This window comes from Syngnathoides biaculeatus, chromosome 22 (genome assembly GCF_019802595.1).
Source record: "Syngnathoides biaculeatus isolate LvHL_M chromosome 22, ASM1980259v1, whole genome shotgun sequence".
NCBI lineage: Eukaryota > Metazoa > Chordata > Actinopteri > Syngnathiformes > Syngnathidae > Syngnathoides > Syngnathoides biaculeatus.
This window is the reverse complement of record NC_084661.1, coordinates 1,225,719-1,244,445: the sequence shown is the minus strand read 5'-3', so window position 1 is coordinate 1,244,445 and position 18,727 is coordinate 1,225,719. Positions and strand designations below refer to the sequence as shown.

Here is an 18,727-nt window from a genome sequence, read left to right as displayed (position 1 = left end):
CGCATTTAACATCAAAACCTGCAAGATAAATCCTCTCATTGAATGGGACCATTGCTGCTTTGAATTATGAAAGATATAATAAGGGACGTCTGCTGTTCCTTTATTCCCCCCTCTCAAATACAGTTCACCTCTACATTTGTCATTTAAAGCTTGAGATTTCTCAAGGTTCAGTGACTCGACTAACATTTTAGCAGGTTTTGTTCAGAGATTACCTTATGTCTGAGTCTTTACGGTAATTGCTACATCCCTACAATGTGACACATTCCATTGTTTGATGAAATGCCCATTTATCGATTGCATCGCTTCAGAACTTTCTAATTTTTGGTCTAGGAATTCACTTTTGAATACAAATTTTGCACTCAGAAATTGGAGATTCAAATTAAATGGCCAATAAATGTGATCTATTGTCCAAATGGGTACTGCGGCTTATTAAAAGCTAGTTCGATGAGGGGGCATGAGACTTTCAATGCACATATTTTTTTCTAGACAATGTTTATACAAACAAAAAATACCAGACAGAGTCGAGAAATATTACTATCCTTTTTGGGGGGTATTATTTCAATGTTAATGTTTGGAGAGTAACTGGAATACCCCAGCATGTGTTTGGATCACACTGTTAGAATAAAATTATATCATTGTAATAAAACTTGAAAAACAAAAGCTGGGATTTTAAATCAAATCTGTAACCCTATGATTTGTTTAGTATGATTGCCTAATGGAATTATTTTTGATGTTGGCCTCAGTAAAATGCTAAACAAATCATGTTAACAAACTGTGGCATCTTCATCATCCGAGCAAGATGGAAAACTGTATTGTCGACTTAACATTGTGTTTACATCAGCGATACCTAGTGCCGCAACGCAGCAGTGATTTGTAAACACTGTTCTCGCTGCTGGAGTTGATGATCACCAAGTGTCGGCCTTTCTACCTACCAAGGGAATTTACTACTCTTCTGCTGCCAGCTATTTACATCCCTCCCAGCTCAACCAACAACAGGAATGAGGTACTGTACTAACTCCACCAACTCTTCAGTGACCAGCAGATATCGCACCCTGATGCCGTTCTCATCCTGGCTGGGGACTTTAATAATGCCAACCCCAACCCCGTGTTTCCACAACTTCTTGGACATGTTAAATAGTAGACAACCTTCTGGACATTGTTTGCTAATGCCTGCATGCAGACTGCTGGTTAAGATGACAAAGCCAGCCAAGAAGATCTGGGTGTGGCCAGAGGGATCATCAGAGACACCCAAGGACTGTTTTACCACCACAGACTAGAGGATTTTAAAACAGGCAACCACCACCCACAACAACATCACAAACCGCACAAATTTCACCAAGGCTGTCACTTCCTATAAGAAGAGGTGCATGGACAACGTTATGGTTCCAGAACCATCTCCATCAGGATCACTCAGAATCCTTGTTTGACGGGGAAGTCCACAGGGTCCTGAAATCCCGGAATGCTGCCTTCAGAGCTGGGGATGAAGTGAGGCTCAGAACAGCTTGGGCCAACCTGTCACGTGGCATCAGAGAAGCTAAGAACCATTACTCCAGGAGGACTGCCTACTGCTTTATCGACAGCAGGGATACCTGGAACCTGTGATGTGGTATCCAGAACATGATGGATTAAAAGCCCCACCACAAACCTGCGACAACTCCTATTCTCTGCCAGATCAGCCTAATGACTTCTTTGCTCGTCTTGAGGCAGACAACACCACCCCAGTAAGAAGATCCCTCTGACTCACAAGGACCAGGTGCTGTTGCTGTCTCAAGACAGCGTGCGGAAAGCACTCAGAAGGACTAATGCAAGGCTTTCGGGTCAGACGACATTGCTGGCTGTGTCCTTAGAGACTGTGCAGATGGTCTCGTAGATGTCCTCACCTCACTGAGCTGAACCCTGGTTGTGACCTGCCTCAAAGCTACCACCATCATGCCAGTCATAAAGAAGCCATATCCTTCTTGCTATAATGACTACCACCTAGTTGGACTCATTCCCATCATTATGAATTGCCTCATGGAGCGCATCAAATCCTTCCTGGCTCCTCCCCGGCATGCTGGACCTTTACCAGTTTGCATATTGGTCCAACCGCTCGGCAAATGATGCCATCTCCATTGACCTTCACTCAGGGATCAGAGCCCAAATATCCACATTAGAAGACTGTTTGGTGAATTCAGTTGAGCATTCAACACCATCATCCCCCCAGCAGCTCATACTCAAACTAGACTGGCTGGGTTTCAAAACCTCCATGTGCAACTGGCTGTTGGACTTCCTGACGTGGAGACCCCAGGCAGTTTGGGTCAGCAGCAACACCTCTAACACCATAATTCTGAACAAAGGAGCCTCCCAAGAATGTGTGATGCACCCCTCCTCTTCACTCTGCTGACCCATGGCTGCACACCATTATCCAACTCCACTCTCTTCATCAAGTTTGCAGATGTGTCTCGTCAACAGCAACGATGAGACAATCTACAGGAGAGATATGAGCGATGTGGTGATGTGGTGCAGGGACAACAATCTCCACCTGAACGTCGAGAAGACTAAGGAGATCATAGTGGAGTTCAGGAGAGGGCACAACCAGCATCCCCTACTCACCATCAGTGGTGCTGCAGTAGAGCAGGAGAGAAGGTCCAAATTCCTGGATCTACAGATCTCCAAAGACCCCTCTCCCCGTCCACTAACACCACAGCACTGACTAAAAAGGATCAGCAGTGGCGCTACTTCCTGTGGAAACGTCTCACTTGCAAGTCCACCAGGATCGCAGGTGACCCTACTCACTCATCCCACTGCATCTTCAAATTGCTGCCATGAGGGAGGAGACTGCAGAGCCTTCAAGCCAAAACCAGCAGGCTCAAAGACAGTTTCTTCCATAAGGCAGTCAGGATGCTCAACTCGCTCTCTGCTTTGCTCCCATTATTATTAGCCCTCCCTGGCACCCAGCATGACCCACTCGAGATCATAAATTAAGCTCATGCATGAAGCACACTTTAATCACCCTTATTTGCTTTGCCCTTGAAGCACTGTATACATTACCTGACTGATAATTCTGCTACATTGTTGATAAATGTCTGTAATTTAATACACTGTCCATAATACTCAACCATGTATATTGCTGCTGATGTCAATACCATACATCTATGTATACTGTATATAGGAATTGCAGTTCTTGTTAACTTAGCCACATTGACCATATTGGTAACATTGGCTATAGTGTAAGCCACAATGAACATATCTTAGACAGACAGTCCATCCATCCATTTTCTGAGCCGCTTATCCTCACAAAGCTCGCGGGAATGCTGGAGCCTATCCCAGCTATCATTGGGCTGGAGGCGTGGTACACCCTGAACTGGTTGCCAGCCAATCTTAGACAGACCAGTCTATTTATATCTTATTCATTTATTTTAAGAGGACTGCTATTTCAGTGATGTTGAATGTTCATATGTGGTCGTTCGTATGTGTATGATTTGCAACTCATTGCATTCGGTTTTTATTTACATTTTACACAGCATTCCCACTTCATTGCAGATGGGCTTTCTATGTGTACATATTTTAGCTTTAGGGAAAAAGAAACTTTTAAACCGTTGCGGACCATTCTTTTTAAATCAAACTTTTTTTTTAATTGAATTTCTTTTTCACTATGGAGAACTGAAGTGAAGCTCTCCAGTCATCGTATTTAACACATTCATTGCAGATGGGCTTTCTATGTGTACATATTTTAGCTTTAGGGAAAAAAAAAAACTTTTAAACCATTGCGGACCACTCTTTTTAAATCAAACTTTTTTTTTTTTTAATTGAATTTCTTTTTCACAACGGAGAACTGAAGATCTACAGTCATCGTATTTAACGCCAAGATTTCCCGTTACATTATAATCATCACTGTAGCTGCCATCATTATAAACATTCCAGTCATGATTGGGATGGGCATCCTTACTCATTATTCCCCACTGACAATACGCTGCATGATTTATAACCATTAGCAAGCCATTGGATTGCCTCAGCGTTTGCAGTGCCACTATCAGGAAATGAAGCTCACGGCAGAAATCCAATAAGGAGCACACAGTGTGCGCTGAAGTACTCATCATAATAGTTGCTATTTACAGATTGATATAGCCATACAGAGTCCTGACATATTGTCTGTCCCCACCATCTTGCAGATAAATCAGTGTTTATCCCCATTTAACCTCACGCTGCCCCATAGAACACCTCCATTTCGTGTTCTTTTCCACCCCATTTGAACTTTTGTGGATATTTTAGTAGGACTGTAAAACGATATTAAACCCGTCTGGTGCATTATCTTTGTGACAATAACAGTTTATTTGTGCCTGTGATCTGTTATTTCAGGTACTGTGCTAACCTATATGAGACATGGACAAAGACTGTTGACAGCAGCTGCCTTCAATACCTCGGTCTCCCCTTAATCTGCAGAAACATATCCTCTCAGTTGATCTCAGTCAACTTCAACACACAGGTTTTTGTGTTTATTTCATAAATTATTATGTACATATCGTCCTACCGTATCTGGCAGAACAGTAGCCCTATGTACAGTAATGTCTTTAAAATATGCCTCTCCTCTCTAGCTTGCATCTGTGTTGAGGGAAGTCAAGTACCTGGAGGCCAGACAGACTGAAGTGATTCCTGAAACTGCAGTTCAGATTTATACTACCAGATGGCAATTGGGGCTGTTGGTGGACAACCTGGAACTTGCTGCAGGACTATACAACAAGGTTGATATACATTCCGATTAAAGAATGAAGGGACACATTTTTTGCCACAATGTATTGGGAAGGCAGGATGGTGGACAAGTAGTTAGCATGTCTTCGTCTGAGTTGAGAGGGTCTGGGTTTTGCTTTGTGATGCAAGGAAAAAAATAATAAAACAATTAAGCTTAGTGAAACATTGTGTCACAAACAAATTGGTTTATGAACAAAACTGTGCTTCGTGGCATCCACATGGAAGGTTCACTTCTGCTTTCTCTCATACAGGATGAACATCATTCACTCCGCTCATCACATATTTCAAGTCTGTTTCTATTTTTGTGCAAATGAGTACGATACTAACACCTGCAAAGTGTCGCTGTTAGAGTGGCATACGCTGAGCTCTCACTGATGGGGTTGGGTGCATGGAGCCACATGTTTTCATTATTCACTTATTTCTTAAGATTGTCAACGCTTTACTTCGCAGTACTCTGTATGATTGTGTCTATGTACTAATTTCGGTAACATTTATCTAACAAAGAAACTGCTTCAACAAAGTATGTGCAGATGAAAGAAAAGAAAACCAAGATTGTGCATGCAGAAAAACTGTATATATATATACATACATATATTTTTTTCTCAATGTCCCTTTAGGCCTCATATTTTTTTCTTTTTTTTTACATTTTATTATTCGTGGTACAATTTGAAATCAGATGCTATATTTGTATTTTCTGCCCGCTACCACACATCTTAGGTGATTCAGTCCGTTCTCACCGTGGAAAGGCCACTACTCCAGAAGGAGCTCAAGAATATTGACACGAACCTAAGAAAGGCTGAAGACAGCCTGAGCTGGAACAGTCAAGGTGTGGACCCTCTTTCTTATATGCATGCAAGCACGCACATCAACAACTAATGGAGTAAACAGACTGTAGCACAGTGGTCACTAAACAAGGAGAAAATATAGCAGGGAAGAGATTAAGAAACTCATTATGGAAAAAAGTTCTAGACAGAGAAATGCCATTGTGAAACCAAAAAACGTTTTTCAAAAAACAAAACCAAAAACCAAAAGGGGCAGTTTTTCTCCGGTTTGATTACCCTGGACAGAATTTGTAAGAAAACCAGGTGAAACATTTAATTTTATTTTTAATGGGATTCAATTTAAACTGTCGGACATTTCATAAAAACACAATCAGTTAAACAAAACATAACCATAAACTGATGGTATTGCCAAATGATTTGGATTTCACTGAGGTATTGATGACAAGGAGGTGTACTCAAATAGGCAAGCTACTTAAATATATATCACAAGAAATAGACACTAGGTGCTCTACCAGACTTGACATCAAGACATTTTCTCGATCTGGACCTTTAAAATAAGGTTTTGAATACCACTGCTGGAGAATAATAAGCCCTGCGAAATGAATGTATAATTTTTCCTTGATGCATCCACGGGTGCCAATGACCTTTAAGACATTCTACACTATTGCTCTAAAGTTTCAAATCCTCAAGAATCACATTTACTCAAACACTAACTTCGTTCCTGTTTCTAGGCATTTGGCAGTATGTTCAAGAATTGCGGGATTCTATCTGTGACTTGGAGAGCAGACTCCAGAGGACCAAAAACAATGTGAATGAAATCCAGAACTGTATCAAGTCCTGGGCAAGTCCATTGTTTGACAGGAAGGAAGACAAAAAAGATACTTTGCTGAGTCTGAATGACCTCGTTGAAACGTTGGATCGTTTTAAATCTATGATACGATTATCAGGAGAAAAGATTCATTTCCTTGTGAAGGTAACTAAACAATAGTTCTTTCTGTTTGAAACAGTGGACCCCCACATACTTGGGGTTCAGCCCTTGCATGATTTTTGTCTTTTTTTTTTTTGCGGCAGTACAAACCTCAACAATTCTTATTGGGGGTTCATTCATGCTAATTCAACATACGTTTATTTTTTTTTTTTAATGTTCACTACAATGATAATGAGCATCAATTATTGATGGATTTTCGCTATTTGTGGCCCAATTTCCTGCGAACACTGTGGGTCCACTGTACTAAAGTGATTAACAACTTGGTCAGCATGGTCCAATTTCTTTGTGCGATATTTTTCCGATGTCCTGCCCCCAGAGGAATCGTGAGCTTTTTATGTCAGACCCATCCTCAGATGAGTGGAAAGCGTATCTGGAATACATCGACGACATGGTCATCGATGGATTCTATAACTGCATAGAGTGTTCACTCAAATTTTTCTTGGACAACACAGGTAAACTCTTCACAAAAAAATTCCGAGTCTTGTACATGCTTGAAAAACTACATGATCATACTTTAAAGATGGGCACATATTTTCCAATTGTTAAAAAGGTTGTCTTCAAAAGGACTTCACACTAAATAGCTGAATAACATAAAAAAGAAAGTCAAAGCTATTGATTGAAGCACTTAGATTAGAGAGCAACACAGAGCCATAATTTCACTGCATATGCTGTACCTTCAGCTTGAAGCTGGGCATTTTAAACACTGCCAACTGTAAAAACAGCTGAGGGAGAAGATGCTGTTTTTTTCCCCAAATTAGGATAAATCCTCAAAATGACAAAGTATGCTTCCCTTAAAATGTATGCCTTATGTGGGCCAAAAAACAACCTCATAAAGACAAACAAGAAGTCCCAGCCCGATTTGTACATACTGTTTCAACTACGCAGACTTTAAATCTAGTCATACCTCTGTGCGAGATCACTGTACTTGACGACCAGATTTCTTCCACACCTTATTTTCATCTGAGAGTTATATGACTGACCAACAGCTTCCCCCTTACTACAATGCAAGAATGTCGATGTCTGATTATATTGGACACTGGCCCATAATTATAAGCAAATCAGCCAGCTCCGAATTTAGCTTGAAGCATCATTATAATGTATTTCCAGGTTTGTTATAATCGCTCCTCACACCGGCAAAAACCTCAGATATGCTGCTTTTTAGATCAAACACTTGACTCTCAGAGCTTCGTTGAATACCAGTTGAAGAGTTTGTTTTCAAAATGAGACATATCTGTTTTTTTTCATTTTGAGAAAAGGGCTTGGTATTGAAGTGAAAACAATAAACTCAATTTATGTTTCTAACTATTGGGGGATGGAAAGAGATGCTAAAAAGTAACTAAACACCATACTACAAAAAAATATTGGCTTTAATATTCACCGAGTTTTTTTGATGACAAATTTCATTTTTTCTCCAAAATGAGACATATCCAAACATTCTATTCTTGGCAAAGTGAGACATATCCAAATTTCGACTTAAACTTTCAGGAGCAGCTGTATTTTTTTTTTTTTTAAATCAGTTGCTTTTGATAGGCAATCATGAAAACTATTTGCCTTTCAACATTTCAAGCATTTTAAAATAATACACCACATTTAGAGAGTTAGGTATCAGAAATAAGGGTCAGTCACCAGTCACAATTTTCACAATTAGCTCACTAATGTCAGATGTTGAAAAAGGAGATGAAAAAATGGGAATTTCTTTTAAAAAGGTGTTTTTCAGTTATTTAGAAACTGTTTGTTTGTTCAGTATGAGGTCTTGGAAAGGCTGAGTTTACATCATTGTAATTTTGTGTATCTGTATGCGATTCTGCAATCCGACATCTGCAGGCATTGTGTCACTAAGTTGATTATTTTGTTTATAAGTTGATGTGAGATCATTAAGAAAGTAAACTGCTTCAAACCAGTCTACCAAGGTTAATATGGGTTGCGAGGGATACCAGCAGAAAAAAAATAGGTAGTCGATCTCATACACAGATCTCCAAAATGAAATCAGTTTCAAACTCTCAAATTCACTGTTTGAAATCTGACTCATTGAGTCTGCTTTCTTTTGATTTTATTTATAGCTGTCGCTGTTGGGGGAAAGAACACTGCAGAATAAGATATAAGTCTGTAGTAATAATAACAGTATTCATAATGCTCATAGACAGAAATTGAGTCTACTCCAAGGGTGTTGATTTCCTTTTAATGTCAACTTTTCTTAAGTCATAGCCGATAACTTTCCTCATGGCAAAAAAAAAAGATTGCGTAGAATTATAAAAATTTATTCATTCATTAATGATCATTGGTGAAATATTTTGAACAAGAAAATTACTATTCAAGCATTACACAATCATAGACAAAACAGTATGTTTATTACATTCAGATACAATGGTACTTGGATGAGAACTGAAGTATCAAATTGCGATAATTTCATAAAGAATTAAAATTAAATAGGAAAAGCACCCTCACAATGGGACAGCCTGCAAGTAAACCAGCACAATCACTGATTCATTTATTCGATATTATTAAACATTGATAAACAAAATACAAGACTTAGTTCAGCTTGAAAGCAAGAAACACTGTAAAGATAAAATCGACAAACATGCATGCAAAGGATCCAAATAAAAAAACCATGGTAAAATGTATCACATGGCAAAACAATGAAAAGGTTTGCTACTGACTGTACTGGATATTTTTTAGTGTAAACAAAAACAATCTACAAAGATCAAAAGTCTTTATTTTATTTCAATTCATAAGTAGAAAAGAAACATTACTGATTCACACATCAGTAGATTCTATTAAAAATAGAGTTCATGTAAAAGAAAATCCAAATGTGATAAAAAAGGAAACAATAGGTCAACTTCACAAAGAGAAAAAATAGGGTCTACTATCATAGCAAGCGCTTCTTCTTTTCTGACCCCGTTTCCGCTGGGTTTCTTTTCCTTCCCAGCTTCATTCTCTCCGGTGTCTCGTACATAAAATCAAACTCGGCATTAGTATCTCTCTCAAACGTGGGCGCAGCCATTTTGGATGATGTGGAAGATACCGGAACTTTCCTCTAGACGAATTCTGATTGGATGCTGCTTGCTTCAGCAGCGCACGCTGTTGAACGAAATTATGTCGCATTTTGCTCTAAATAAGATCTCGATATGTCGCATTTTGAAATAAAACGCGATCTTCCTTGGCTGATATAGAACGATATGTTGTACTTTCAACAAAAATCAGAGTATCCCGATAACTACCATTCGGAGCTGGATAATTTTGGCGCAAGTTTCGTAAATCTGAAAAAAATGCCTATGTCGCGTTTTGAAAACAAACTCTTCAGTTCCTTTTTAGCCCTGGTAAAGGAAAAATTACCAGTTTGTTCCTTATTTGCACTATTTGGTTAATTAGTGTACAAATTGTCTCTTGTTCAAATTTTCCAAATATAAATTTCTGTTCACAGGACACAGGCACATGAACACATAGCCACTAGGTGGTGCTCAAGCACCAGCTCTTTCACATTACCCCCCCCCCAAAAATACCTTTTTGCTGGAGCACTTTTTTCTTCATTCACCAATCTTTGAAAAAAAAAAACATCAATTTTTGCCATTGTTTTGAAATATGACGAGCCTTTATTTCATTACTTGGGAGAATTGTACATATGATCCTGCGTTGCCTGTAGACCCTAGCACCCATCCGTCTCCTTCCAATTTATTTTTTATTTTTTATCAGGGGTGTGTTGACTTTTATATACACCTTAGCCTTTGTTTATAGTTTTACTCTTGACTCAAATGATTGTAGTAACATATATAAGTACTGTACATAAGTTAAATACTATACGCTGATTTGAACGGTATCGGCAGATCATGAGCATTTTATGCCGATTGGTTGATGAAAATGTAGATACATTAATTGTATGTACTTACTACCATCTGACAGAAGACCATTAATTTGTTCTGTCTGTCACTATGCTTCACTGTCATAAATAGATGAATAAGATACATTATATAGTATGTCCTAAATGTATTTTAAAAAAAGTTGAGCAATTAAGTAAGTATGTATATAATGTAAATGAACAAGTCATTTAAATAGACTCATTGCTCCATCTTGTCAGCCAATCGGTGATCGGTTATCACTTTTTTAATCCCGCTGATCAGTGATCTGCCCCAAAACTCCTGATAGTCTAAAGCCTATTAAATGCATCCATTGATACTGTGTTTTCCCAATTGGATGAACAATATTTGTGACAGGTGCCCTTATTTGGAATTATAATGCCTGTCCAACCAAAAGTCTGTGCACATGCCTAGCAGGAAGGGAAGCACTATACGTTTACCACAATGGTGAACTACTGTAAATAGGTGGAACATTACTAATTGCTTGAGATGTTAAAAGAGCTATTGTTCCATTAATTTTCTGTTCTACCAGTTATTCCTTTCTGGGCCATGGTGGGCCTATCCCTGCTGACTTGGGCGAAAGGCAAGGGGACACTCAGGACAAACACGGAGCACATTGAGAGATAAGCTTAACACATACATTCACTCTGATGTGAATGTTTTAGAGTCTATCTTTAACCCAACACACATGTATTTGAAGAATGTCAGAAGAAATTGGGGTATCCAGAGTAAAGCACACCACTATTGCTTAAAGCTGCATACTACAGACAAAATGACTAGATTTGAACTCAGACCATTTTAGCGTGAAGCAGATGTTCTCTTCCCATGCTAAAATTTTCTCTTGACTTTGTTGAAAGTAGTTGAAAGTCAGTAACTCTTGAGTAAGATAAAATGAGTGTCATGCTCTAAGCACTCAAATCAAAGACACAGCAGTATAAAAAGACCATTCAAGACTTCATAAACGAGATTTGAGGTGTTGTAGCGACAGGATTAGTGGAATACAATAAATGTCCAACCATTCTAGCGGTGGGCCAAATATGCATAATTCAAATAGTCTTCTGAATACATGCAGGCTGAAGGCACAGACTGTAACAGTGATACCAGGCACAGAACAATTTCCATCCATCCATTTCTTTGCCGCTTATCCTCACAAGGGTCACGGTTGTATATTTTTGTGATGTGGGGAGGAAACCATTGTGCCCGGAGAAAACACACGCAGGCACGGGGAGAACATGCAAACTTCACACAGGCAGGCCTGGGATTGAACCCGGGACCTCAGAACTGTGAGGCCAACGCTTTCCAGGTGAATCACCGTGCTGCCAGAACGATTTTCGCTAGAAAAAAAAAACCATGGCATTGGCCCTGTGTAGCCACCAAACACCAAACCCTCCAGTAAAATTCCTGCAGTCACAAGGAAATCAGAAGGTTTACACATGGAGGCAAACAATCTTTCACACCTACAAGCAGTCTGGAATTTGCAATTAACTATGGAGACAACTCACATAAGCACATGGAGAAAATGCTGCCTTCTTATTGTGAGGTGACAATGTTAACCTACTACTGCGCCAACCATGTTGTCTTTTCTCAAACCAAAATGTCGACTCAAAATATCTTTCTTTACTAGACACTGTAACCAACTAGCTGAAATTTATCACTACTTGGGACAGCTTTTCTTAAGATATTGTTTTTGGGAGATTTTATGTGTCACTTTGGTGTTTTATGGGCTGCAGGCATGAAATAGATTTGTACTTGGTTGCTGTCAAGATGGACCAGGTTTTATTTAAAGAATTATTGCCAGTCTGCTGCTACTCTGTCCTTCCATCATCCCCTTGTAATCCTTTCCTGCTTCTCCTCTCAGTTTACATGTACTGTGCTGAAACTGTAGGCAAATGGGCCCCAAGTCAGTGACATAGTTGGGCATTTTTATTTTGTGTGATGGTATATTTCAGGTTTAAGATTGAAAATGCCAAAAGATGAGATTGGTCACAGAAGGCCACATAACAATATGGCAGCTTTGTCAGCGAAAAGTGAGGCTTAAATATGCTTGCAGTGACTTTGTGACGAGAATATTTCAGAATTGAATAAACTGACCTGCAATTGTGTCGGTGAGTTGTTATGACATGGGTAAATCCACCTTGGAAATGCTGACAAACTACTTTTGTACCTCAAATGTGCCTACAATAATTTGCCGACACAAGAAAACCTTTCTATCCATATAAATGTTAGAACCTTATCATTTATTTATATAAATCCCATGTAAGCACTTAACAATGTGTTAACATACATTCTATTTCATTCATCCATTCACTTTCTGAGCCGCTTACCCTCACGAGGGTCGCGGGAGTTCTGGAGCCTATCCCAGCTGTCATCGGGCAGTAGGGAGTGTACACCCTGAACTGGTTGCCAGCCAACCGCTGGGCAAATGGCAACAGACAACAGTCACACTCACGATCACATCTCGGGGCAATTTAGAGTCTCCAATTCATGCATATTTTTGGGATGTGGGAGGAAACCGGAGTGGGCCGGGATTTTGAACCCCGGTCCTCAGAACTGTGAGGCCAACGCTCTACAACTGCATCACTGTGCTATCAAACAAAACATACATTTCTTAAAATTTCATCATTTCCATTGATTAATTTAATCACTGTATTTACATTTTTGTAATAAAACTTTCATTCTTACCCCTTTTTTCTTCATAAATATGAAAACTAAATGGCTTCAATACCCATTATGTTTTGCATTGTGAAAATGTCCAATAGGGATGTCTTATTTTAGATGCCCAAGTAATCCATTCATTCTGATCTGTTATGGTTCAGATGAAAAAGACATTACAGTGCCCCTCTTTGAGGCCCAACTGGATCTCAAAGTTCCCGATATGGTGTTCACCCCATCTTTGGAATTGGGAGAAAGAGAGAATTTGTTTGAGCTGATTCAGAATCTCATCAATGATATCTTCGGAGTCTGTTCATTAGTGTCACGTGTCTCCCAGCACAGTTCGTCCCCCCACTATCAGGTATAGAAGTCTTTTGAATTTTGTTGGTATTTTTCATCTTCCATATTTTTCAAAACAGAGACATTTCCTCTCTAACCCTCTTGCAGGCCGACATGGAAGACATGGCTGACTTGGCAGATATGCGTCGTGTCCTCATGGATCGCGTGAAGAGTGTCATGGCGAGCTGTTGCATGTTCCGCAATTCATTGGAACGCTACAGCTACCTTTATGTAGATGACAGGAAGGAGTTCCTGCGCCAGTTCCTGCGATATGGTCATGTTCTTACCAATCAGGAGATGAAGGCTGAAGCGAAAGATTGTATCCCACAGATTCCACCCACTTTGGAAAATATTAAACAACAGGTGGATGGGTGTGTGATCTTTTTTTTTTTGGTGAGGGGTTCGCTTCAAGTATGGGCCAATTATGAGAAGCAAATGCTGAAAGCTAAATGTAATCTGTGCATACAAACCCCCCACCTCTGGCTTTGATGTACTGTAGTGTATAAGACAATGTAAAGGAGTTGGTTGAAAGTGGCTCTGGATCTTCATTCAGCATAGCTGCCAAGTCGTGGGCAGATAAACTAAATTTGGGGGCATGTGAATTTGTACCACTGTATGTAACAGTGTATATGTGTGTGTGTGGGGGGGGGGGGCAAAAAGGCTAACTCAAAGATACATTTACAAGAATTGACAAAATATTGTATTTATTGAATAGGGTGAGCACCCACCCTGAAAAAAACTGCCTATATTAATAATTCCAACCGTAAACATACAGCCGAAATATATATTGAAACAAACCCTGTAAATAGATGAATGAAGTCACAAGTAGCAAGTATTGCCTTAAAGTCTCCGAAAGCCCTGAGAAGGCTAACCATCTGAATAGATTTGATCATTTTACATTTTTACCTTGATATTTAGGTTTGAGAAGATCTATGAGGAAGTGCAAAATCTGGAACCAGTACATGTTTTCCATGGCTGGATGCGTGTAAATGGCCTTAGCATGAAGATTGCCCTGCTCAACATCATCAAGAAATGGAGTTTCATGTTCAAGCAGCACCTTATTACCCATGTAACTAACAGGTGGGAAGCAATTTAATATATAATTCATCAATAGTACATTTGTCATGCGTTCTTCCTCTGTGCTGTGAGTTGTTTCTCTTTGATCTCAGATTGTACCATACTTGGCTGACTTGTTAGTAGTCACAGTTCAGACAACCATTTATGTTGTCTTGCCAGTTATTATGCAGTGATATGCAGTATTTGTGATATCACTCATAAATATAACAATTGCAGTGCTTCAGTGTTCTATGTTGCAGTCGTAATATTGATCGAACAAATGGTAAATACCCATGTTGATAATTGTAATCTAATTTTTAGCTTATCCGATCTCGAGAGTTTCATCATCATGTCTGAGACTGGCCTGGGACAGCAAGTAGATGAAGGGGACTATGAAACCCTGGTGAGAGTCATGGGCCACCTGCTGGCTGTCAAAGAAAGACAACAAACAACAGATGTCATATTTGAACCACTGCATCAAATGGTTGCTTTGCTAAAGGACTATAAGCAGGAACTCCCTGATGTTGTACACAAGCAGTTAGAAGTAAGAATCCATTATTCAGTCACCTCAGATTTATATGCCGCTGTGTTTTAGTTTTAATGCAACACTCTTTCTTAAAATGATTTATTATTCATACATCCTGGGTGCCCATCTATATTTGCGGTCTCCTTTCTTCAGGAGCTGCCAGAAAAGTGGAGCAATTTGAAAAAGAGAGCTATGCTAGTTAAACATCAGGTGACACCTCTGCAGGCCATTGAGGTGGCAAATTTGCGAAGAAAGTGTGCTTCATTTGAAGTGGAACAACACACCTTCAGGGAACATTTTGGCAACAATGGGCCCTTCAGGTAACAAAGACTACTGTCCTTCTAGAGAATGCACATGCATTGGTCCAAAGCAGGCCAAGTTAATTGCTTTTGTACTAGACCTTCAGCTTGCGTGGAGATCGCTCGTAGCATTTTTAATGAGAAAATTCAAACACAATTTGAAGGAACAAGTATGTTTTAATGGAAATGAAATATAAAAATATATGACCAGACCAGATATACTCATGTGGGACATGCCAAATGAGCACAAGACCAACTGACAATGTATGGCTAAATGAGTTAAATACAATATACCGCTGATATTCACTGGGGATAGGGAGTGGGCTGAACTGTAAATAGTGAAAATCTGCAGATAATTCATGACCTTGGTCTTCTTCTTCTTCTTTTCCTTTCGGCTTGTCCCGTTAGGGGTCGCCACAGCGTGTCATCTTTTGCCATCTTAGCCTATCTCCTGCATCTTCCTCTCTAACCCCAACTGCCCTCATGTCTTCCCTCACCACATCCATAAACCTTCTCTTTGGTCTTCCTCTCGCTCTTTTGCCTGGGCGCTCCATCCTCAGCATCCTTCTACCAATATACTCACTCTCTCGCCTCTGAACATGTCCAAACCATCAAAGTCTGCTCTCTCGAATCTTGTCTCCAAAACATCCAGCTTTGGCTGTCCCTCTAATGAGCCCATTTCTAATCCTATCCAACCTGGTCACTCCGAGCGAGAACCTCAACATCTTCATTTCTGCCACCTCCAGTTCTGCTTCCTGTTGTTTCTTCAGTGCCACCGTCTCTAATCCGTACATCATGGCCGGCCTCACCACTGTTTTGTAAACTTTGCCCTTCATCCTAGCAGACTCTTTTGTCACATAACACACCAGACACCTTTCGCCAGCTGTTCCAACCTGCTTGCACCCGTTTCTTCACTTCCTTACCACACTCACCATTGCTCTGGATTGTTGACCCTAAATATTTGAAGTCGTCCACCCTCGCTATCTCTTCTCCCTGTAGCCTCACTCTTCCCCCTCCACTTTTCTCATTCACGCACATATATTCTGTTTTACTTCGGCTTATCTTCATTCCTCTCCTTTCCAGTGCATGTCTCCATCTTTTTAATTGTTCCTCTGCATGCTCCCTGCTTTCACTGCATATCACAATATCATCTGCGAACATCATGGTCCAAGGGGATTCCAGTCTAACCTCATCTGTCAGCCTATCCATTACCACTGCAAACAGGAAGGGGCTCAGAGCTGATCCCTGATGCAGTCCCACCTCCACCATAAATTCCTCTGTGACAACCTCACCATTGTTCTGCTGCCATCATACATGTCCTGTAGTATTTTAACATACTTCTCTGCCACACCAGACTTACGCATGCAGTACCACAGTTCCTCTCTTGGTACTCTGTCATAGGCTTTCTCTAGATCCACAAAGACACAATGTAGCTCCTTCTGACCTTCTCTGTACTTTTCCACGAGCATCCTCAAGGCAAATAATGCATCTGTGGTACTCTTTCTAGGCATGAAACCATACTGTTGCTTGCAGATACTTACTTCTGTCCTGAGTCTAGCCTCCACTACTCTCCAACCTGGTGTACATGTCTTCATATGCCTCTTGTTTAGCCTTTGCCACCTCTACCTTTGCCCTACGTCACATCTCGATGTACTCCTTTCGCCTCTCCTCAGTCCTCTCAGTATCCCACTTCTTCTTCGCTAATCTCTTTCCTTGTATGACTCCCTGTATTTTGGGGTTCCACCACCAAGTCTCCTTCTCCCCTTTCCTACCAGATGACACACCAAGTACTCTCCTGCCTGTCTCTTTGATCACCTTGGCTGTCGTCGTCCAGTCTTCCGGGAGCTTCTGCTGTCCATCGAGAGCCTGTCTCACCTCTTACCAAAAGGCCGCACAACATTCTTCCTTTTTCAGCTTCCACCAAATGGTTCTCTGCTCTACCTTTGTCTTCTTAATCTTCCTACCCACCACCAGAGTCATTCTAACACCACCATCCTATGCTGTCGAGCTACACTCTCCCCTACCACTACTTTACAGTCAGTAACCTCCTTCAGATTACATCGTGTACACAAAATATAAAGTCCACCTGCGTGCTTCTACCTCCGCTCTTGTAGGTCACTATATGTTCCTCCCTCTTCTGGAAATAAGTGTTCACTACAGCCATCTCCATCCTTTTTGCAAAGTCCACCACCATCTGTCCCTTAAAGTTCCTTTCCTGGATGCCGTACTTGCCCATCACTTCTTCATCGCCCCTGTTTCCTTTACCAATATGTCCATTACAATCTGCACCAATCACAACTCTCTCGCTGTCTGGGATGCTCAGAACTACTTCATCTAGTTCCTTACAGAATTTCTCTTTCAACTCTAGGTCACATCCTACCTGTGGGGCATAGCCGCTAACCACATTATACATAACACCCTCAATTTCAAATTTTAGTCTCATCACTCGATCTGATACTCTTTTCACCTCCAAGACATTCTTAGCCAGCTCTTCCTTTAAAATAACCCCTCCTCCATTTCTCTTCCCATCTACTCCGTGGTAGAATAATTTAAACCCTGCTCCTAAACTTCTAGCCTTACTACCTTTCCACCTGCTCTCTTGGATGCACAGAATATCAACCTATCTCCTAATCATCATGTCAACCAACTCCTGAGCTTTTCCTGTCATAGTCCCAACATTCAAAGTCCCTACACTCAGTTGTAGGCTCTGTGCATTCCTCCTTTTCTTCTGACGATGGATCCGGTTTCCTCCTCTTCTTTGTCTTCGACCCACAGTAGCTGAATTTCCACCGACGCCCTGCAGGTTAGCAGTGCCGGGGGCGGGCGTTGTTAACCCGGGCCACGACCGATCCGGTATGGGATTCTTTTGATGAACGCTCATATTTGTTTGGCACAGTTTTTACGCTGGATGCCCTTCCTGACGCAACCCTCTGCATTTATCCGGGCTTGGGACCGGCCTACAGATTGCACTGGTTTGTGCCCACATAGGGCTGCATTACTTCATGACCTTGGTCATTGCTTTGAAAAAAAAAATAGAAAAAGTTACCCCCCAAATCCTTGAATAAGTGGGGATAAACTGCCAATAGGCACATTTTGGGTTGATTCCCCTCAAAAAGAAAAAAAAATTCTAAAACACAAATATACATTGATGCTAACTGCAGGTATGTGGGGTCCACATACATAGGTTCCAGTATATTTGTCAAATTTCCTTTCAGCTCAGTCAATAATAAATTAATCTGCTCCTTAGTGAACATTTTTGACAAAATATAGAGGGTGTGTGTATTGTAAATGTAATGTTTGCGTAAAGTATGACGGTGATATACCCTTTAGTAAAGCTTTTAGTTTAATTTCTAGAGTATCTTTGCGGGAATGTCACCTTTCCTTGTGTTCTCCTTCACAAAGGAGTGTTATCTTCAGGTTCTCACATCTGACAAGGCTAATTGAATCTTACAATAATGATAATTAATTCTCAGGTTGAGGCGCGTAGTCATAATATCTAATTGTCA

The 18,727-nt window shown here is 40.4% G+C and overlaps 1 protein-coding gene across 1 annotated transcript in view; it reads left to right on the top strand.

Moving 5' to 3' along the window:
* Positions 1 to 18,727, top strand: part of dnah9 (dynein, axonemal, heavy chain 9) — a 226,294-nt gene that overhangs the window by 55,914 nt on the left and 151,653 nt on the right. The window contains exons 12-21 of the mRNA XM_061810317.1: positions 4,339 to 4,465; positions 4,575 to 4,721; positions 5,446 to 5,554; positions 6,242 to 6,483; positions 6,815 to 6,950; positions 13,166 to 13,362; positions 13,449 to 13,711; positions 14,259 to 14,420; positions 14,718 to 14,940; positions 15,076 to 15,242. Of these exons, the coding sequence (XP_061666301.1) occupies positions 4,339 to 4,465; positions 4,575 to 4,721; positions 5,446 to 5,554; positions 6,242 to 6,483; positions 6,815 to 6,950; positions 13,166 to 13,362; positions 13,449 to 13,711; positions 14,259 to 14,420; positions 14,718 to 14,940; positions 15,076 to 15,242 (1,773 nt within the window). The remainder of the gene's footprint in view (positions 1 to 4,338; positions 4,466 to 4,574; positions 4,722 to 5,445; positions 5,555 to 6,241; positions 6,484 to 6,814; positions 6,951 to 13,165; positions 13,363 to 13,448; positions 13,712 to 14,258; positions 14,421 to 14,717; positions 14,941 to 15,075; positions 15,243 to 18,727) is intronic.